Genomic DNA, 18466 nt, shown 5'->3' with positions numbered 1-18466 from the left:
TAACATTTATTCGGCATTAAATAGCATATTGCAAATTTATAGCCTATACACAGTGTTTGAGATAGCAAAGACATGGCACATGTTTTTGAGAAGTACAACACAAAATGACGTATACAAATAGTGGGTAAAACAAAATAGAAAAAAACATGTCAAAATCATTCAAAGAATAGAATCAATAAGTCATTTACATAATGAATATATAATTTCGGTGGTGAATTTCATTTCCAAAAAAAAAGTTCTCATTGTTTAAATGATCGATTATATTTTCAATGCTGGATACAATTAAAAATTTCAAAATTGTTCAATTACGCAGACTTAGTTAAGTAACATTATTACGTAATGCTTATGATTAAATTACAAAAAATAATGAGTAGATTTATTTAATCATTTAGCATTAAACATATGTTTGCTGTCTCTTTTATGTAGATTGAATATTCTAATTGATAATGATAACAAAACAATTACCTTTAGAATATTCTAATTGATAATGATAACAATACAATTACATTTTCAAATTTTGAAAATCATACAAAGAAGTGATCTTCTTCATTACAAATTGTCAACATAATATAAAATAATCGCACAAGTTGATTACTTTTACTCTATCCATTACAGTCATTCGATCACCTTAATATTTTTAACAGTAGGCAAAAGGAAATAATAATCATAGTTAATACGATTCCCTTATTATTGTATCTGTTTTAATAGACATACACACATGATGACGTTAACAGCATATATTTTACACTACGTGTATTGTATAATACTAAATGTTCTTGGCGGCATGTTTCACAACTGCGTCATTCCGATATGAAACGTCTGTATCGGTATATTATAAAAGACCCACAGTTTCCACTACTGCGTCAAAGGTACCAAAACCATTTCATAAGAAACAAAATAGTATGTGAATAATTAAGTATAATTAATTATTATTTTTAAATTCTAGAATGCGTGTTCCACCCTGGATCATCTTAGCGAAACACAACGAATTAAAAAAAAATATTGTGGATAATAACTGTGAAAACACATTAATTCGTACAAAAAAATCAAATTAATTTATTATCATTAATATAATATTTAATATGTATTATCTTACCCCGCCTGAGAAAATATGAGGCCTTTTCTTGTGTATAACGTTAATAAAACAGATACCTTCCCCTCATTGACTTCTCCATAGAGCATTAGTTATAGACTAGTTAACTTTTAAAAGAAATATTAATTCGAGTTATTCGAGTTCTATCCTTTTCGTATGTCATTTTTATTTAAAATTGAGTTAAATATATATAATAATGTTTATTTGACACAGACATATGTAGAAGACTAAGGGGTTTAATGCATGTGCGTAAAGTGCCGTCCCAGATCAGCCAGTGCAGTCCACACAGGCTAATAAGGGACGATACTTTGCGCCTTTATGATATTATTCGTTTCAAGAAAGTCTCTTCTTAGCAAATATCAAGTTTAGGCGGAAAGTGTCGTGCCTGATTAGCCTGTGCGGACTGCACATGCAAATCTTGGACGACACTTTACGCACATGCATTAAACCCCCTTTTCACATAGCGTGGCTCATATGTTTTATTGAACATATCGTACTGAAACAGACGCCATGACTACTAGACTGACTGTTCAGGTCTAGTGAAACATTACGTCGGGCCAGTGAACATTCAGTTATGTATACAGTCGGTCTCGTGTAAACTTCACATGTTACTCTAATTGTTTAATTATACATGCTTCTGCATTATAAAAATAATTATGAACACTGATTAAATGTTAGGATGTTATATTATTATTATCCTTGATTCAGCAAAAGCAGGGCCTTAATCAAACAAACATAGTTGTTAATTTTTACTAAGGTTAAGTTGAACAAAAAAAAACATATAAGGTTGTAAATATCAAAGTTGTAATACAACGATATTAATAAAATATTATTTACAGCTATTGATTACACGACGTTGTCGCGAATTGACTAGCGAATAATTCTAATCTGTGCTACAAATTGATTATACGATCATTAATTGTTGAATTTTTGAATTGTTACGTTTTCCTTGACGTGAATTTAAAATGAATTGCACACTGAAGGCATCTTTCAAACTTCCATTCTTAACGTGGTACTAATTGCCTGTTACTTTCAGATACATGTATTAGAGGTTACTGCTATGTTTTTATTAACGGCGTTACTTGGTATACATCGAGCGTAAATTATAGTTTTCAATTATGGCATGTAAATGTGTTTCATCATCCTGAGGTAAGTTAGGCAATTGCAATATAAAGGACCGACTTGTTCGTAAAATTGTTCACAAGTAGCCTACAGTATACCTACATTTCATTAAACACGGAGTACGCATACAATTACTACAGCGATTAAATCAAATAAGTCTCGCTCTGTGAAAAGGGGAATTTAATGCATGTGTGTGAATTTTCGTCCATTATTAGCCTGTGCAGTCCATACAGGCTAATAAGGGGCGACACATTCCGCATGAATATTTTTAATTGAAGAGAGTCTCTTCATGGCAAAAATCCAGTATAGCCATTAAGAGTCGTCCTTGATTAACCGTTGCCGACTTCTAATAGCAAAGAGTGGTGCAAACATTTTTTTGTATTAACTCCCGTGAACAACATTGTTTTGGGTAAACTCTGCTTATAGGAGGTTTTGGCGTGACGTCACAAGAGGGGTTTTCCGTTACTAAAAATAGATTGGCCGTCAAACCTCTCGATCGCGGCCATTTACATTGTATTAGAGTAAAGGTCGTCGGAAGACTTAATACTGACAATTTCACGAAGCAAGACTATAAATTCCCGTTTTCTTTCTTAAAGTAGGACTTAAATAAAAGATAATTCAAAAATAGCAAAACATATAATAATTTGATTATAATTATAAGTGGTGTGGATGCGATAGTGTTATTTTTCATCAGCGATAGAAATGTATTGTAATAGCTGCATTGTTATCAAACAAAGCCCTAAAAAAGCGCTATATATTACAATCTTTCAATGTAGTTTTAATTTTCTTAAACACTGAATGAATTTTCGTTTGGTTTTACATTGAATGAAATTATTAATAAAATTTAGCATTCAAATGGGAAAAAAAACACCTGCATATTTTGAAAATTGAACTGTCGATCTTTACATGTTAATTGAAAACGATTTACTAGTGATAATGAGCGATACAAATCTAGCATTTAATGATACCATAAATTATACATTTTAATTATTTTACGAAAGTATTTTACATCCCTACTATGATCAAACGTGATTGCTTGTTTTCATGATGATGTTTCGAACACTGCAGTAACGCACGATCTTTACAAATTATAGCAGAGTTTACATTTGCAGGTACCCGTTAAATACGTTAATTGTGTAGCAGTAAATTAGTACAATATTTTAAATTTATAGTTATTAAACACTATATTGTTATGCTTAAACTGGCTTATATATATACACTGTACACTTCGTGTTGATCCATTTATGAAAAATGTATATTTTTTAAATATGTTCAAATATTTTATTAAAGTTACTGTTAAGTATTTTGTATTTGGCTTAAATTACTGCTCAATATGACAAGAGATGACCTGGAGGTATCATAAATTGTGTTTAATGACCAGACACATGTGGTTTATTCAGGGTATAGGTTCCCAGATTTATGACACCCTGTTTTGTTAGTAATTGTCTGGTCAGTATCCGATCATAACGAGATAATCGGTTTGTGATGAACAGGGGCAATTTAACACTGGGTTAAAAATGCTGAAACAAAGAGTGTCAAAATTGGTGTGAACAATTAAATAAAAACAAATTTATCAAGAGGATTTAGTTAATCTGTAACAAGGTAAGTTTTTACAGACAAATAGATTCAAATCAGTTTCTAAATGTTGATAACATGAAATCAATCTATTGTTGTTTATTTTCGTCCTTATTTGTGTTCGTTCATTGAATTTAATTTATTCTGAAAGAATTTCAATTTCTGAGTATTTTGTTGTTCTTAAAAATGGTCGCGAATATGTGTCAAGTAGAGATGATTATGATAACCCTATCACGATGCGGTTCATCAAATGCAAACAATAGCGACATGGCCGCAGTGCTGACGGCCAAAATTCGAGCATGCGCAAACGTGACGTCATTATCGGAATCCCCAAAACCTCCTATAAACAATTGTATTCAATAATATTGTTCAATTCTGGCCCCGTGTTCACAAAACTTTTTACTGTCATCGAAAATCGATTTTGCATGACATTGAAAATCGTTGTCAAGTGACATCGATGACAAAGTTCGAGTTCACGAAGCTATTTAAAATTGATGTCGTTCAACATCGGTTTTAACGACATCGATTTTTTTCGACTTTTTGTGGACGTAAGCGGTAAAGCGGAAGTTGTTTTTTGTTGACGTCTGCTGCAATGATAGTTTAGCTACAATGACTGCCCAGGTGCATTGGTCTATGTCGGAAAAAACCTTCGTGGTTCAACTGATAAATGATCGGTACGACGAGTTATATTGTCGATTTAAAGGTGACACACTAGGTGGCAAAAAAAAGGAACAAACCTGGCAAGAGGTTGCTGATACCTTCAATAGGTGAGTCGCAATTAACTTGTTTGTTTTCAAATGTCATCTTACTATTAGTCTTAGTGCAGTTAGGCTGTAGACAAAACATTCATTTGTTTTGATAGAACTAACACATGCCTGTATAACCGAAAGTAAGAAAATTAAGCATTAATATATATATTCATAATGTTTCAGTGACCTATGAACAAAAACAATGTCTACAAATATTTGGCAGCTGCATGTTTGCAACTGAAAATTATGTTTTTAAATCATTTGTAATAACTTCAAGTCACTGAAGTTCTAGGCATGTTTAATTGTCTCAAATAATATCACTAGTATTAGTAGCATCTAGCCTATCAAGCGTCTGTGTGTTTGTGACGATTAAATGTATGTTCTGAAAATGACGGCCTTGTTTAGTCTATTCTAACACTATTATTAGCACATACAGAGCCCTAATCAACAGATCCGTTCACCATAATTCCTTACAGGTTCTAGAATCTGATCACCCTTTGCATGTTAATCCTTGGTCTGTCCGCCCTAAATCTAAGATTATATGAAATCATTAAAAGAGGCTACATAGTAGTTTTTATTCAGTATTAGATCTAAATATTAATACCATAGTATGATTAGTCACAAAGTGTGAGATATGGCACAATATCAATTATTCAAACCATTACTGATTATAATGTATATGCATTGCAAGAGAACAGCTTAACAATCTGAAATTCTCAAAATATTTCTGATTAAACTTAAAATACTTTCCAAACAGTCCTACATGTATAACCAAGAGCAAGTAGTATTTCCTACCCTGGTCTGAACCAACCTGTTATATAAAAATATTTCTGATTAAACTTAAAATACTTTCCAAACAGTCCTACATGTATAACCAAGAGCAAGTAGTTATTCCTACCCTGGTCTGAACCAACCTGTTATATAATTTTGTTTTACAAAATTATATAAAAAAAATAAAAAAATTTAGAGATACTTTTTACAATTAGGCTATATAATTAAGCTTTGCAACATCTTATCCACAAAGGACCATTTGAACTTTTTTTTACTGTTATGAGATAAATGACCACAAAATGATAGGATACAATCTAATTGGAAATTACTTATTTATATATATATATAGTTAGATTTATTTGTCTGTTTAAATGCAGGACTATCTCAAATATTTTTGTTCACTAATTTGATTGCATAGAATACACTGTGCAAGAAAAAAATGAGAATTTGGACAGAAATAGTGCTACTCAGTGTAAACAAAAAAAATAAAAAATTACAATACTAAACTGTTGTGGTTTTGTTAATGAAAAAATGTTTCTAATAGATAATGATAATTTTTTACAAAATGTTAATGTTTTCTCATCAAAACAAAGACAGAACAAAATATTAATAAGAAAGATCTAGCAAAATCATGTTTGCTAGGGTGCCTTTATAGACATTCATGTCTTTATATGTGTCATATATTTTTAGCTCGACCATGTCTTTTGACATATTGCTTTTATATTTTGTGTACTTCTTTATCAACATGACCCCAACCTATAAACAAGAGCAGACAACTGTATTTAGCATTTTGTAAGAATTATGTGCCCTTTTTATACTTAAAAAATTGAAAAGTTGGTTGAGTTTTGTGCTTAGGTCCTTTTTATACATAAAGTAACAAAGCTATTGCTTTCATACTTGCAACACTTACTTACTATCATAGGGGGACTGTGCAGGCAAAGTTGTGTAACTCTGACTGGCATTTTGACATTATTATGTCCCGTTTTATACCTAGAAAAACATAAGCAATGAATATGTTTCAATTATGGTCCTCTTCCATTTAGAATATGACTATATTACCTTTCATTTCAGCTCCAGTGTCGCACAATGTTCTAGGACAGTGCGTCAAATAAAAGACATGTATGCGCAGTTGAAATGTCGAGGTACCTTACACTTTGCATTTATATCATGTTCGTATGTACCAGTTTTAATAGAATGTAAAAATGAAACAAAATGACATGTTCTCATTACGTAATGTAGTGAAATGCTTTCTTTTATTGCACCCATTGTAAAAACTGGATAATATTAAATGTAATTTATTAAGTATTTTATGCACACAAAAATAAAAAAGTTCATGTAATTGTTGAATATTATGAGCTCATTACATGTGTTTTGCGCGCCAGTAATATTTTGCTAGATCTTTAATCACGCTCATTATTCATGCTTGTTGATTATTTTTAATACTTTGGCAAAATGTAGTTAAATGTATTTTTGATGATAAAAATAAATTTCTGAGTATTAAAAAATTATAATAGCATTAGTTAGTTCCTTTGGCCCATTAATAGTTAACAAGTAATCTCTAATCTTTATTACATATTCCTTAATCAGTGTTTATTTTTGTCAACATATTGAGAAAATATTTGTTATAATATAAAGATGTATGCTCTTAAAATACATTGGTATATGTGCTGAGAGCTTAATCTTTCAGTTAATACTATTTTTGAACTGTTCAATTCAATAGTTCAGTATTTTAGTCTTACCATGTTTTTTTTAACCCTTTCAGTGCTGGAACCGGATTTTGAAGGCCTTTGCAAACAGTTTGGATCCAGATGAGACGCCACAGAACGTGGCATCTCATCAGGATCCAAACTTTTTGCTATTCTGATAGTATTATTGAAACAAATCGAAGAAAATGCTAATTTTTATAAATTCAGCAGACGACATTTTAGCAAACGACAAATTTCCCAGCATGCAAAGGGTTAATAATAATCACTGCCAATTATTATTGTACATCAAAAATAAAAAATATCAATGTTGATTGTTTAATAATTTTTCAAAGATTACAGTATATGATATTTAAGTTAAAAGAATGGTTCATAAATGTACCTCGCTTAATTTCAGCCAAAAAAAAGAGTCTGACAGAAAAGAAACTGGAGGGGGGCCTCCAGCTGTATTAACCACCGTGGAAGACCTGGTCATAGATGGCATCCGCGACAAGCCACAGCTGATTGGCATTCCGGGTGGCATTGATTCAGGTGATTGTTATGCATGTATAATGATCTTTTTAATTTATTTTTCACTGTTGCATTTTCTTTCAAATTTGTAACATGCAATGAATATGAATGGAATATTTAGAACTGCAACCGATCTGCAATATACGTTACCAGATTATTTTGGAAACATTAAACAATGAACCATACACAATGGCTCTGCTTCAATATATTTGTCTTGTTTAATATTTAACCATTATATACATATCTGGCAATAATAATTTGTGGAATGTTAATTGGTTTTATTTTGCGATGTTTGTGATTCGAAAAATGGTGAAGGGGCATTAATAGTAACATCTGTATGTCTGGCCGTCTGTCTAAAGTTGTGACCGGTGCCAATTAGTGGTGCATCATTGTCTCATGGACACATTTCTTGTTTATTCATAGATGTTATAATTTGTTGTATTGAAGGCGTGGCTGATGTGGCTGAGATGGCAGACACTGATGAAGCCTCAGCCAAGTGTACACTAACTGTTGCTGAGTGTACATCAAAGCCTGCAACTGCCTCGAATGTAGCCACTTCTTCAACATCAAGACCATCAAAAGGTATATTTCAATATGTCAATATTTTAAGACCAAAAATCATCTTTTGACATCCTCTGAATCTGGAAGCATACTGATACATCACACTATTATTAACTTGAGTATGCAGATGATATATGAAAGTCATATTGCCTTTTACACAATAAACCAATACTCAAATAAACCAATACCCTAAACCAATCTATATTAAGAGAATATACATGTACTACAACTTGTTTCTCAGTCTCGCATGATAAACTTGATCTCTATCCGACACGCACATAATATTCTATTATTCCCATTATTTTGTGGTCGTTTATAATTAGAAAAAAGTTAAAATACTATATATTATCGGAAAACCATGGTCTAAAAATGTCGATATTAGCATAGAGCTTATATTTATACGATCGCTTGATATTCTATTGTTTTTGGTCTGGTAATAGGATAAAAAGCATGCACATAACTGAAATAACAATTAAAACTTTAAGAACTGAGTCATTTTTAACTTCACTGATGTATGAAGTTTCTTTTGTGCATATAAATTGTTCAAATCATAACTGGCATAAATCAGTTACAAAAACATGCATGTAAACATGCATAAAATGAAGAAAGTATTTAATTTCTTAAGCACAATTTGAATTTGTCAATGTATAATTAACTTCCAGAATCGTTGAAAAAGAGAAAGAGAAACAGATGCTATGAAGAAGAGCTGCTTGAGCTGGAAACAATACGTGCACAGGCTGAGTTGGACCTGTGGTTGCAGAGGCAACAGCAGGAAAAACAGCTACATGATCTTAGAATTAAGGTGATCACAGAGGCTGCAGAGCAAGAGAGACAACTTTTTACTTTAAAAAAAGAGTTGTTAAACTCAAATATAAAGTCTGCAATGGATCAAGGCCTTCTTTTGTTTGAATCTTAAACTTAACATGTTTCTAGGGGCATATCGACTGCTAATAGACAAGTTAAATAGCTATTATTTGCAGAAACAGCTACATAGGACTGATTTATGCATGTTTTATTAATTAAATGTATAAATAATGTGTGACACTCAAATATGAATAAGTGAAACACCACTTACCATAAATAAAGGACCAAGTTTGGTAAATGATGAAAGTGCTATACTGATGGGCAGATGGTGTTCCACTTATTCATATTTTAATGTCATACATTATTTATACATTTAATTCACATAGCATGCATGAAACAGTCCTTTGTAGATTTTGCTGCAAATAATATCCATTTAACTTGTTGTTAGCAGTAAATATGCCCCTTGAAACATGTTTGACTCAAGATATATTTGTGTCCGGTGAAATATTTTACAACTGACAGGCCATATGGGGGGCATGCATGTTTTGCATACAGCCCTTGTTATTATATAACTATATGTTCTTAAAAGAAAGATTCTGCGATGTGGTCTCTGTAACTGTTTCCAGACCCATCTCCTTCATAAACAACACGTGGCTGATCTGTGTCATCCTCACATGTTCGTGAAAACATGTCTTGCCTCTCTAATCCAATGTTATGAAGAATGACACACGCGACTGTTATTTTGGCTGCTCTGTCAGGTTTTACTCTAAGTCCATAATGTAGACATGGAAACCTACGCTTGAGAACGCCAAAAGCTTGCTCGATCACCACTCTTGTATGACATAAGGATATGTTAAACCGTTCCTGTAAATGAAACAACATACTAATAATATTGCAATCATTCCACTAAATGTTAAGAACTAATGCTAGTTTGGTGACATTTCTTTATGCCTGTAAGTAAATATTAAACCTTTTCATGATGATTAGTATTTATGCCCCCCTTCGAAGAAGAGGGGGTATATTGCTTTGCTCATGTCGGTCTGTCGGTTGGTCCGTCCACCAGGTGGTTGTCAGACGATAACTCAAGAACGCTTGTGCCTAGGATCATGAAACTTCATAGGTACATTGATCATGACTAGCAGATGACCCCTATTGATTTTGAGGTCACTAGGTCAAAGGTCAAGGTCACGGTGACCCTAAATAGTAAAATGATATTCGGATGATAACTCAAGAACACTTTTGCCTAGGATCATGACACTTCATAGGTACATTGATCGTGACTCGCAGATGACCCCTATTGATTTTCAGGTCACTAGGTCAAAGGTCAAGGTCACAGTGACAAAAACGTATTCACACAATGGCTGCCACTACAATGGACAGCCCATATGGGGGGCATGCATGTTTTACAAACAGCCCTTGTTTTGTTTAATCTAAGGTTAACACAATTTAATTCTGAATATGTTACATTGTTTTAAAGATCCATTTAATAACTATACCTTACAAGGACTGTCGGTGTTTTGATATGGTGTCATAAGATACCTCTTGCATCCATAGCCAGAGTCACCAAGCAGAAGACCGTCGATTTCACCTGTTATAATAAAAAAGAAAGATCATTTTGCAGCACTGTAATGTCAAACAACGATATCAAGCAGTGTATTGTTTAATGCATGCAAGTTTATGACATAGTTATAACGTTATTGATGTAATATGTTGTTGTTTATGTTACATTTAAATAATTGTGATATTAGTTACTGTGATCATTTGGAATGATGTGATTTCAATGAAGTTCAATTTTTGTTGTTAGTATGAATTATTTATTGGGCTGATGAGACGCTAATTCAATTGTGTCATTGCGTAAAAAAGTGATGTTTTAAGTTGCTTTCATTTGTCAAATGTGATGTGATAATAATACATGTGATCGTTTTAAAAGCTGTTATATAAAATAAAACCAGACTTGACAGATAGATAGATGGATGGATGGATGGATGGATGGATGGATGGATGGATAGATAGATAGATAGATAATTTATATATATGGCTGGTGATCAAACCTACTTGAAAAGATGGAAACGCTTCAATAAAATAAAATTGTGCTTGTTAATTTTGATGTACCGGTAATAATTCTGTGCTTAAATAAATGTGTGCAATGAATGAATAAAATCATAATACTGAGTAGTCTTCATGTAATTGTCATTATACCTCTTTCAAAGCGCTGACGTATGGCGCTTTCACGAAAGATCCTTGAATCGTGAACGCTCCCAGGCCACTTTGCGACTACGTCAACAAACCGAAAAGTGGCATCACAAATCATCTATAGAGCAAAAAGAAACCACAAATCTTAATAAAATTCACACTGCACAATGTCATTTTGTCTGATATCACAATAATACAAGTAAACAACAGAACATCCAATTGTCACTAGTTTCGTTTTGCAATTTTCACTGTGAACAGACAACCTTTAAACATATATAATCCAAAAAAAATACAAGTTGAGGAAATGTTCACGGACTTTATTTCACTTATTGTTTTACCTGTACATTAAGGGAGTGAAATCCCTTTCTGTTCACATAATCGTCTTCGTTGGCGCTAGGCGCTTGAATACGGATATGTGTCCCATCAACCACACCAACCACTTGGGGGAAACCTTTAAAGACAATAACATTGTTAGCCTAATCGACATTTGTATTAGATAATTTGATACTAATATGAGTATACTACAAACAAAGTTTCCGCAATTTTTTTTTCAAAAGTTACAAGTTCAATCTTCTGTCTTTCATGTCAATATATGTGTTCCCAAAAATAACAATCACTAATAAACAGTTATGTTTATTATACTTATCAAACACGTAATATACTTAATATACACGTATGTTATTTCAAGACGTATAAATCTAGCATACAGTACTCATACAACGTTTTGAATTGTGCCCGATTCGACTAAGAAACATTTAACTCCCCTTATTTGTTTACTTGACAACCAATCAAAAATCATTAAATTGTCCGATTAAATAATATTGAGAGCTAATACGCACCAGCGATGTTATAAAACTGTTTTTGCACCGTCCGTTGCACATTTTCGATATTTGGGAAGAAAACAAAGTCATTTAGATGTAGACACACGCTGTCCGTGAATTGCTTGACCGCTCCAGATACACTGGACCTTGAGATTCCATGCAGCCCTGCCGTCACAATGTGGTGTGTGCCAGTTGCAAGGAAATGCAACGCCGCTAAAGTTGAAATGAGCGGCGGAAGAGGACAAGAACGTTCAGTAGCCCTCTCCAAATTCAGCATGTTGACAAGAAACAGAATAGTTTCCGGGAAAAACCGGTACCGTTCACGAATTTCCATTGGGGACAAAGTTTCCAATGGGTTCGTTCGATCACGGAAAACTCTCCTATCCATTGGAAACAATTCATTTATGTATCGAGCGCGACGAAGACGTCTTTCAATGTCGGCCATATTGTTTTCTTACCATGGTGATTGTCATCAATTTTCAATTTGAAAATGCCCAATATCAATTTCAATTTCAGTGTCATTGATTGCAATTTGAAAATCGATTTTGGATGTCATTTGACATCGATTTTCTTTGTGAACACCAAGTTTGAGAACCGATGACAAAAATTGAAAATCAATGTCACTTGACATTGAAAATCGATGTCAATTTGCTTTGTGAACACGGGGCCTGGATACAAAATGTATAATGCATCAAGATTAAGTACATTTTATTGTTTCAATTGTATATAAAATATTATAATATAAAGTAATAAGAATTTCGATTAACTTAGTATTACTAATTCATTCGCTTAATGAATAATCAGTATTTGACCGACGTTAACCTTTACCTCAAAGGAATTTAAAAGATCAAAAATTGTTATTTCTGTAAAAATATCGAAACTGTTTAGCACCTATTTATAGAATGTTCCTTTTTAGTCCCCTCAATAAAAGTGTTATATATTTGTTAAATATTGCCTCAGAATCAAAAATCAGTCTTTCTGAAAAGATATTTAGTTTTTTTTATTTTAAAGCAGATAGTGCTGGACATAATTACACAATTTAAGTGATCTTATCTATTTCCAGATTTGTTATTTGGCATTTGCAGAATCAAACAAAACATCATACAAAACAGTTTAAAGTAATCGATAGTCTTACTATGTTTCTGTCATTATCTCACATCAAATTTGTTAAGAACATTCTCCGGAATTAAAATAACAATTATGCCAATCACATTTCCTTGACATGCTATTTAATTGAAATATTTCCTATGTTTATATGGCTATGTACTGATTGTATTCGCCAATAAAATTGTCTGTCTGTCTGTCTGTCTGTCTGTCATTATTTAGATTTAGAATTTTTGTTGATTTAAAAAGATTGAATTACTCTCAAGTTGTTGAATCAAGGGGATTGTATGATATTATCGCCCCTGTTTATATGAACTTGTTTTCGGGGCAGATAGTTTTGTTGAATTTTATGTTAAAATATTTAAACTGTAATTGTATTACTTTTGAACATGATTGATGTCCCATTCAGCCAGGAAATGTCGAAACTCCTGGGAACTGTAATAGGTAACGCCATCAGAGACTAATCTCTCTGGTGCTGTTTAAAGTGATATTATGGGCATTTTTCACTGTTGAATTGAGCTGAAAAGAATTAACAGGTCAAAAGAGTTAGTTAAAATGTGGTTACTTACCAATTATCTGCTACTCATATTGCTACCATTTGTATATAAAAATATATTTTATATTCGAAATTTTACATGACTCACCCAGTCCTGTAAGCCAAAATGATCCGTAAAACAAAATTGTGTCATTGTGTCGTATGAACGAAACTGCACTAAAACTAAATATAGGCTCACATCGTACATGCATGATCAGTTTTCAAACGAAAGTACGGTTGATATACTAATGCATTATTTTTCTCTTTCCGGGATATTGTTTTCGTATGTTGATGCTGCATTAACAAATATAAGTGTATACGAAGTGAAAACACCAAAAATAAAAAACGGTTGCGATAGCCACCTATAAACTGTTAGATGCCCATAATATCACTTTAATTTACCCAGTTCAAAGTATTTTGAGTAATAGTCACAGGCGAAAAGGTAGTCTTGACCATTAAATGTAAATACATCAGTGCCAACAGCCTGCCAAGGATAGAGAGGAAGTGGCTCTTTGATGATTGAACTTCTGGGATCCAAATAAATTGGGCAATTGAGAACTAACTGTGCTGAGATATGCGGCCAGAACATGTTTTTATAATATTTTTCAATAGTTGATAATTAAGGTGCTAAACGCATTGGACTGCGAACACCGTCACATTATTGATGTACATGCCTACTGTAATTGATTTTACCATCCATACAGTCAGTGGTTAAAATAATTAAAATTTCTTATTCATTCTTTGTTTGTTTTGTAATATGTTAATCACATATTGTTAATCACATATTTCTTGTCTGTATATAATAATAAATAGTTAAAACTTATTCAATTTAAGCATCAACATGTGTCGTCTGCTGTACAGATTTAATACTTTATTGAACGCTTAATTTGTCTTTGTATATAACCCCCGCTAGAATGTACGGTAGTGTATGGAGTCGCTATCGACTTATGTGTTTGAATAGGTGTACAGGTAGTGCACAAGGCGTGTAGTGCAATTAATGCTGATATTATATTTGCTGTTGTTCTTTTTCTTTCTGCTTTCAGGTTGACGGCGGCCATTTAGTGGCGTGTAAGACACCGGGGCTGTCATCCTGCGAGCACAAAGGAGAAGACTATTGTTTTTTTCCGTAATGGATGTGTTATCTTTCTTTGTATATTGTATATGACATCATTTCTGTTTCATGGTCGTTCTGTATACAGTTATATAGAACGACTTACTAACTTTTCTTTTATCAATGGATTATTTATTTTTATCTAGTCTTTTAGTAATTATTAGCCTTCATGACATATGTCACGTTTATCAGGCTGTGCTTGTTTTAGGGGCCTGACGGGATACAATGGTTGTCCACCACGGTCTCGCGAAAGGTTCTTAAACCAGCCCCGCCGTAGACTACGGATGTCAGCGGGCGGTTGGCGGCTTTTTCCGGATGAGGAGGCCCGAGCCTTGTTATCTGAGGGAACGCCGCCACCTGCTTGCGCTTCCTTTGTTTTTGCATTTTGTGTCTTTGATTTTTTTTTATAACATTTCATCGTTAGTTTGAAGGTGCGTGACATAATTCCAATTATATTATATACTTTTATTATTTTATTAATCCATTGGTATACTAACATTGCCCGATACATTTAAGGTTGGTGGAACTGTTTTGTTTAAAGACTGAAATATTTATTATACATGAGATTTATGTGATTGTTTAACAACTGTGATATCTTATAACGTGCAGACGTGAAAAGACTGAAAAAATGCTTACGTGCAGACGTGAAAGACTGAATTTTTACTAGTGTTTTTAAATTCAATCCTGCAGACGTCAAAGTCTGTTGTGTGTTGTTTTTTTGTTTTGTTTTTTAATATCCTTGTAAAAGTCTATTCCGCCATGTTTTTGAATTAATTTAATGTCTTTGTATCGGGCACTGGACAGCTATACTTTCCAGCTACGCAATGAATAAAGTTTTATGGAAAAAAAAATTGACCGACGTTAAAGTTGTCGTATTAAGTCATGCAACTGTATTAACAGTCAGTAAGGTAAAATAATTTTAACGCACTGCGGTAGTATATTTAATTATTACTTAATTTTATAATAAAAGACGAGCATGTGTTCAATTTGTTCGCCCTATACATGTTGAGCCTTGCCAATAAAGCTCGAAACTCGCGTTATACGAGAAAAGGGCGGCCAAAATGGAAAAACACGGCCAATACGGGAAAAGTTCGGCCAATACGAGATTCAGCAAATCAGAAAAAACTCGGCCTTATATGAAAATCAACAATTCCGACAATTTTGGACGCCATTTTGAAGTTGTATGCTTAGTTTCGGTGCAAAAGTTAAAATCTTAAAAAATATAATATTGCAGTTTACCGAAAGGCTCTCAAAAACCATTAGTTGTTTCATACCTTTATTGGCTACAGCTTATTATGTTTTGAATATCATTTCCGGCCTCAGCAGACGACACAAAACAGCGAAAATTGTAAACACTTGCGATAATTTAACGAAACAGCAAAAAATCGTAAACACTTAAATAATTTAAGCAGCACAATGGATGACATGTTGACTATAGAATCTTTAGCTGTATAAGACGTGAACGAGATAGAACAAAAGCTATTACTTCGTAAAGTTGAACTTGCTGTACCATCGGAATTAGAAGATTTCCAGGCTCCGCCAGCGTCGGAACCAGACAGTGTCAATGAAATTGTGAAGAAAAATTCTGGCCAAGTACCAGTTTCGAACGTTTTAAGCGGTGGAATTAAACGATACATAAAATTTTGTGATGACAATAAAGCGCAGAACACAAAATACAAGACCAAAAAGTGATATGAAAATATTTATTAATATATTGGAATAAAACCCCAAAATGTAATTAAGTCTTCGATGTCCGATGAAGTCCGAGACAACAGTTATTTTCGAAGTGATTTTCAAGTTTAAACAAGTTTTAGAGTAGGTTTTTGACAATTCACGCGACATTTATTTTAACATATTTCATGAAATAGTAATGAATGTAACACATTATTACAAAGTGAGTTCCATTGCATTAATACCATCGCGTTTATTTTAATAAGTGGTTTTGTGATTTAAATTCTAATAGTAATGAATTTTCCCATGCAAAATATCGTATATGTATAAATAATTACATTCATGATTTGTTGATGGAGTCTATAAGAACAAAGGTCGTGGAAACTGTCAATCCCTACTCTAAAACTAATTTAAACATGAAAACAACTTCTAAAAAAGTCTGTATCTCTGATTTAATGAACATGATAACATTTATTACTTTTCGGGTTTTTATTACAAAACGGGTTGTTACTGTCGACCCGAAATGTAATAATGCATCGCAACCCACTTTGTAATAAATTATAACATTCATGATATGGTGATGGAGTCTATAAAAACAAAGTTCGGGGAAACATTCAATACCTACTCTTAAACTAATTTAAACATGAAAATAACAATTTAAACATGAAAATAACTTCTAAAAAAGACTATCTCTGATTTAATGGACATGATAAAATTTATTACATTTCGGGTTTTATTACAAAACGGGTTGTTACTGTCGACCCGAAATGTAATAATGCATCGCAACCCACTTTGTAATAAATTATTACATTCATGATTTGTTGATGGAGACTTTAAGAACAAAGGTCGGGGGAACAGTCAATACCTAATCTAAAACTAATTTAAATATGAAAATAACTTCTAAAAAAGTCTGTATCTCTGATTTAATGGACATGATAAATTTATTACATTTCGGGTTTTTATTACAAAACGGGTTGTTACTGTCGACCCGGAATGTAATAATGCATCGCAACCCACTTTGTAATAAATTATTACATTCATGATTTGTTGATGGAGACTTTAAGAACAAAGATCGGGGGAACAGTCAATACCTACTCTAAAACTAATTTAAACATGAAAATAACTTCTAAAAAAGTCTGTATCTCTGATTTAATGAACATGATAAAATGTATAACATTTCGGGGTTTTATTACAAAACGGGTTGTTACTGTCGACCCGAAATGTAATAATGCATCGCAACCCACTTTGTAATAAAATATTACATTCAAGATATGGTGATGGAGTCTATAAAAACAAAGTTCGGGGAAACATTCAATACCTACTCTTAAACTAATTTAAACATGAAAATAACAATTTAAACATGAAAATAACTTCTAAAAAAGACTATCTCTGATTTAATGGACATGATAAAATTTATTACATTTCGGGTTTTATTACAAAACGGGTTGTTACTGTCGACCCGAAATGTAATAATGCATCGCAACCCACTTTGTAATAAATTATTACATTCATGATTTGTTGATGGAGACTTTAAGAACAAAGGTCGGGGGAACAGTCAATACCTAATCTAAAACTAATTTAAATATGAAAATAACTTCTAAAAAAGTCTGTATCTCTGATTTAATGGACATGATAAATTTATGACATTTCGGGTTTTTATTACAAAACGGGTTGTTACTGTCGACCCGAAATGTAATAATGCATCGCAACCCACTTTGTAATAAATTATTACATTCATGATTTGTTGATGGAGACTTTAAGAACAAAGGTCGGGGGAACAGTCAATACCTACTCTAAAACTAATTTAAACATGAACATAACTTCTAAAAAAGTCTGTATCTCTGATTTAATGAACATGATAAAATGTATTACATTTCGGGTTTTTATTACAAAACGGGTTGTTACTGTCGACCCGAAATGTACTAATGATTCGCAACCCACTTTGTAATAAATTATTACATTCATGATAGGGTGATGGAGACTTTAAGAACAAAGGTCGGGGAAACAGTCAATACCTACTCTAAAACTAATTTAAACATGAAAATAACTTCTAAAAAAGTCTGTATCTCTGATTTAATGGACATGATAAAATTTATTACATTTCGGGTTTTTATTACAAAACGGGTTGTTACTGTCGACCCGA

The 18466-nt window shown here is 32.6% G+C and overlaps 2 protein-coding genes across 3 annotated transcripts; one reads left to right on the top strand and one right to left on the bottom strand.

Moving 5' to 3' along the window:
- Positions 1-4173: 4173 nt before the first annotated feature.
- On the top strand, positions 4174-11060 carry LOC127865566 (uncharacterized). 2 transcript variants are annotated; one of them, XM_052405412.1, is made up of 5 exons: positions 4174-4557; positions 6382-6452; positions 7411-7544; positions 7971-8105; positions 8747-11060. In XM_052405412.1, the coding sequence occupies exons 2-5, from the start codon at positions 6445-6447 to the stop codon at positions 8998-9000; spliced, it is 531 nt and encodes a 176-aa protein (XP_052261372.1). In that variant the 5' UTR covers positions 4174-4557; positions 6382-6444; the 3' UTR covers positions 9001-11060. The 2 variants fall into 2 exon arrangements, with proteins under 2 accessions (XP_052261372.1, XP_052261373.1); XM_052405413.1 differs by lacking the exon at positions 4174-4557 and adding an exon at positions 4583-5015.
- On the bottom strand, positions 10357-12236 carry LOC127865506 (putative nuclease HARBI1). Its single transcript, XM_052405356.1, has 4 exons — positions 12009-12236; positions 11420-11557; positions 11088-11199; positions 10357-10476 (listed from the first exon to the last, which is right to left on the bottom strand). The coding sequence occupies exons 1-4, from the start codon at positions 12234-12236 to the stop codon at positions 10379-10381; spliced, it is 576 nt and encodes a 191-aa protein (XP_052261316.1). The 3' UTR covers positions 10357-10378.
- Between the last annotated feature and the right edge of the window lie 6230 nt (positions 12237-18466).

This window comes from Dreissena polymorpha, chromosome 2, assembly GCF_020536995.1.
Source record: "Dreissena polymorpha isolate Duluth1 chromosome 2, UMN_Dpol_1.0, whole genome shotgun sequence".
Classification (NCBI taxonomy): domain Eukaryota; kingdom Metazoa; phylum Mollusca; class Bivalvia; order Myida; family Dreissenidae; genus Dreissena; species Dreissena polymorpha.
The sequence above is the reverse complement of the archived record's forward strand: the minus strand, read 5'-3'. Positions and strand labels throughout refer to the sequence as shown.